General features: G+C 37.3%; 1 protein-coding gene across 1 annotated transcript in view; it reads right to left on the reverse strand.

The window, feature by feature from the left end:
• The window catches only part of TMC2 (transmembrane channel-like 2), a 94,552-nt gene extending 92,064 nt beyond the window's left edge, over positions 1–2,488 (reverse strand). The window contains exon 1 of the mRNA XM_008589659.1: positions 2,455–2,488. Within this exon, the coding sequence (XP_008587881.1) occupies positions 2,455–2,488 (34 nt within the window). The remainder of the gene's footprint in view (positions 1–2,454) is intronic.
• Positions 2,489–3,461: the final 973 nt, after the last annotated feature.

The raw sequence follows: 3,461 nt of genomic DNA on the forward strand, positions 1-3,461 counted from the left end.
TTAAAAAAAAAAAAAAAAAAAAGTACCAGTTCTTTATTGGTGAAAACATGAATCCAGATGGCATGGTTGCTCTGCTGGACCACCATGAGGATGGTGTGACCCATATATGATTTTTTTTAAGGATGATTTAGAAATGGAAAAATATTAACAAATTTGGCAATTACTTTGGATCTAACCTGTCCTCATAACTGGCTGCTGCTTGTCATCCACACAACACCAGGACTTAAGACAAATGGGACTGATGTCATCTGGACCTCTTCATTTATTTTGACCATGATTTATTTGGAGTGGAGGCATTGTTTTTAAGAAAAAAGCATGTCATGCAGATTGTCTAAAAATAGAATGCATTTAAACTCATTTGAGCAAATGCTTCTTAGTTTAACACATATTTAAACTAAATCCACTACTATAAAGCATATAAGACTGTCTTCAGATAACTCCTGCAGTGAAAACTACTTCTAGGGCCAGAATATAAAAAACAAGAGTTAAAAGTTTTAATTCTGAGTTGCAGTAAAGAGAAAGACTGTGCTCATAGCAGTGCAACATTTGAAGTGGAACATTATACATTTAATCACTTACAACGAAAGAAGTTAACTCTGGAAGAGATTACCAAAAGAACAAAATAAAGACTAATTCAGTTGGGGGGAAAAATCAACTCAAAATAGATTAAAGACTTAAATGTAAGACTTGAAACTGTGTTTTCTAGAAGGAAATACAGGGGAAACACTCCAGGATGTGGGGCTGGGCAAAGATTTTATAAATAAAACCTCAGAAGAACAGGCAACAAAAGCAAAAATGAACAAAAGGGATTTTATTAAACTAAGAAGCTTCTGCACAGCAAAGAAAACAATCAACAAAGTGAAGAGACAACCTGCAGAATGGGAGAAAATATTTGCAAACTATGCATCTGACAAGGGAATAATATCCAGAATATACAAGGGACTCAAACAACTCAATAGTAAAAAAACAAGAACTCAATTAAAAAGTGGGCAAGGGAGCTTAACAGACATTTCTCAAAAGAAGACAAACAAATGGCCAACAGGTATATGGAAAAATGCCCAACATCACTAATCATCAGGGAAATGAAAATCAAAACCACATGAGATATAACCTCACTCCAGTTAGAATGGCTATTATAAAAAAGACAGGAAATAACAAATGCTGGGGAGGATGTGGAAAAAGAGGAACCCTTATACTTGGTTGGTGGGATTGTAAATTAGTGCAGCCATTATGGAAAATAGTATGGAGGTTTCTCAAACTACCAATAGAACTACCATATGATCCAGCAATACCCCTACAGGATATACACTCATAGGAATGGAAATCATCATGCTGAAGGGATACCCGCACTCCTATGTTCATTGCAGCTCTATTCACAACAGCCAAGATACAGAACCAACCTAAATATCCATCAATGGATGACTAGAGAAAGAAAATGTGGCATATATACATAATGGAATACTACTCGGCCATAAAAAAGGATGAAAGTCTGTCATTTGCAGCAGTGTGAATGAGCTTGGAGAAAATTATGTTAACTGAAATGAGCCAGACACAGAAAGAGACATAGCACATGTTTTTACTCATATGTGGGAGCTAAAAAACAAATTAATAATAATAATAATAATAATAATAATAATAATAATAATAATAATAAAGTTGACCTGTTAGAAGAAGAGAATAGAACTGTAGTTAGTGGAGGTGGGAAAGGCGAGGGGGAAGGGGGGATAGTGAAAGGCTGGTTAATGGACACAAAATCACAGCTAGCTAGGAAAAATAAGTTCTATTGGTGTATAGTTGAGCCAGACATCTATAATTAATAATTTACTACATGTTATCAAGTGACTAGAAATGCAGAGATCAAATGTTCACATCATAAAGAAATGATTGTTTTGCAATGATGAATATGCTAGTTATCCTGATTAGATCATCACATTATATACATGTATTGAAATATAATTCTGTACCCCATAAATGTGTACAATCAATATATTTCAATAAAAAGTTAAAAAACAAAAAACTGGGACAGTCCTTGGCAAAACAAGACAAGTTAGTCACCCTAGCTAAAGTTGGAGAGAGCCCCAGAAAGGTTTTAGCAGTGAAGTGACATGATCATTTTTGTACTTTCACAGAGGTCCCAATCAGTCATTCAAATCCCAATAGAGGGAGGCCCTTGATAAAGATACCTGAATAAACTGTAAACATAAAGGACATTGGAAAAAGAATTGCCCTACTTTGGCTAAGAAGACAGAGAAAATACGAAAAAAAAAATGACTGGACTTTTGGTTTTCACTCTGACATGAGAGCTTCGAAGTCATTTTTCTTATGCTAACAATAAGGAAAAAAAGCTTAACAAACTGAAAAACAACAACTCTCACTAGATCCATCAGAGAATCAAGTTCAAAGGGAATGCTACTGCCCCCAAACTGGAAAGAGAGGCAGAGAGTCATAGCTTACCTGGAGCAGAAGCCCAGGAGCGGAAGCCCTCCATGGCAACCAGTACTGGTAGTGTTTTAAGGAGTACCTGGGACTAGTTTTAATCGGATGTGGTAAGACGCACAGTCGTGAACGTGACTGTCACGAAGGCAGAGGTTTATTGTACTTGTAGATCCCTAGAACAGGAGGCATGCCTCACCATGCAGGCCCATGGGAAAGCACTGAGGTTGGGAAGGTGGCAGAGGGAGGACAGAAAATGTGGGTGGAGTGAGAAAGCCCAGAAAAGGAGGCTATTATCTTTGGTTGGTTGCTTTGCATATGAAAAGCATCCTTGAAGGCTAGTTGTTTGCTATCTCTAGAAATTAGCTAAAACTGGGAGAGGTAGTCCCTCTGGGGTCAGCAAGGCCCCCAAATGTCAAAGCATCAGAATGCAGAAAAATAAAAGGCATGGTTAATACAGGGAGGAACATTTAAATTGTAATTAATGATTTGTTGGAGGCTCAAAGTGGAGTAGATAGTTAAAAACTATAGGAGTACAGTATTGGTGGTGGTGCTGGGGAGGGCACACTTTCATGAGTTTTACTGTAAGAGCCTACTACAGCAAACAGTCAGTCATAGACAATTATCCTTAGAAGAGCCAATTTGTATAATGCAGCTTTAAGTAGAATTTAGCCATAAAGAAGTCTTTTTGTAACTTTGACTCACAGCATAGCTCATGAAAAAATGCTGCAGAACTTAGTGCTTAGGAAAAGCAAGATAATACGAGCGAATTAGTAACTTACAGAACTAATCATTCTTCCTTTGAAGTGACAGCTGTCTGGGAACAAGATGCCACCCAGCTTGTGGGAGGTGGATAATACCCATATTCCAAGGGTGAGTTAAAGAGATACAAGACTGGCCATGAAATAATGAAAGCCTGGAGTCTGCAAGATTGCACATAGCAGCCTCCTGACAAGAATAAGCTTTCCCTTTTATTTCTCACATTTTTCCCTTTAAAAATCCTTGCTAAGGCTCCTGAGCCTTTGAAA

This window comes from Galeopterus variegatus, unplaced genomic scaffold (genome assembly GCF_000696425.1).
Source record: "Galeopterus variegatus unplaced genomic scaffold, G_variegatus-3.0.2 Scaffold5573, whole genome shotgun sequence".
NCBI classification, from domain to species: Eukaryota; Metazoa; Chordata; class Mammalia; order Dermoptera; family Cynocephalidae; genus Galeopterus; species Galeopterus variegatus.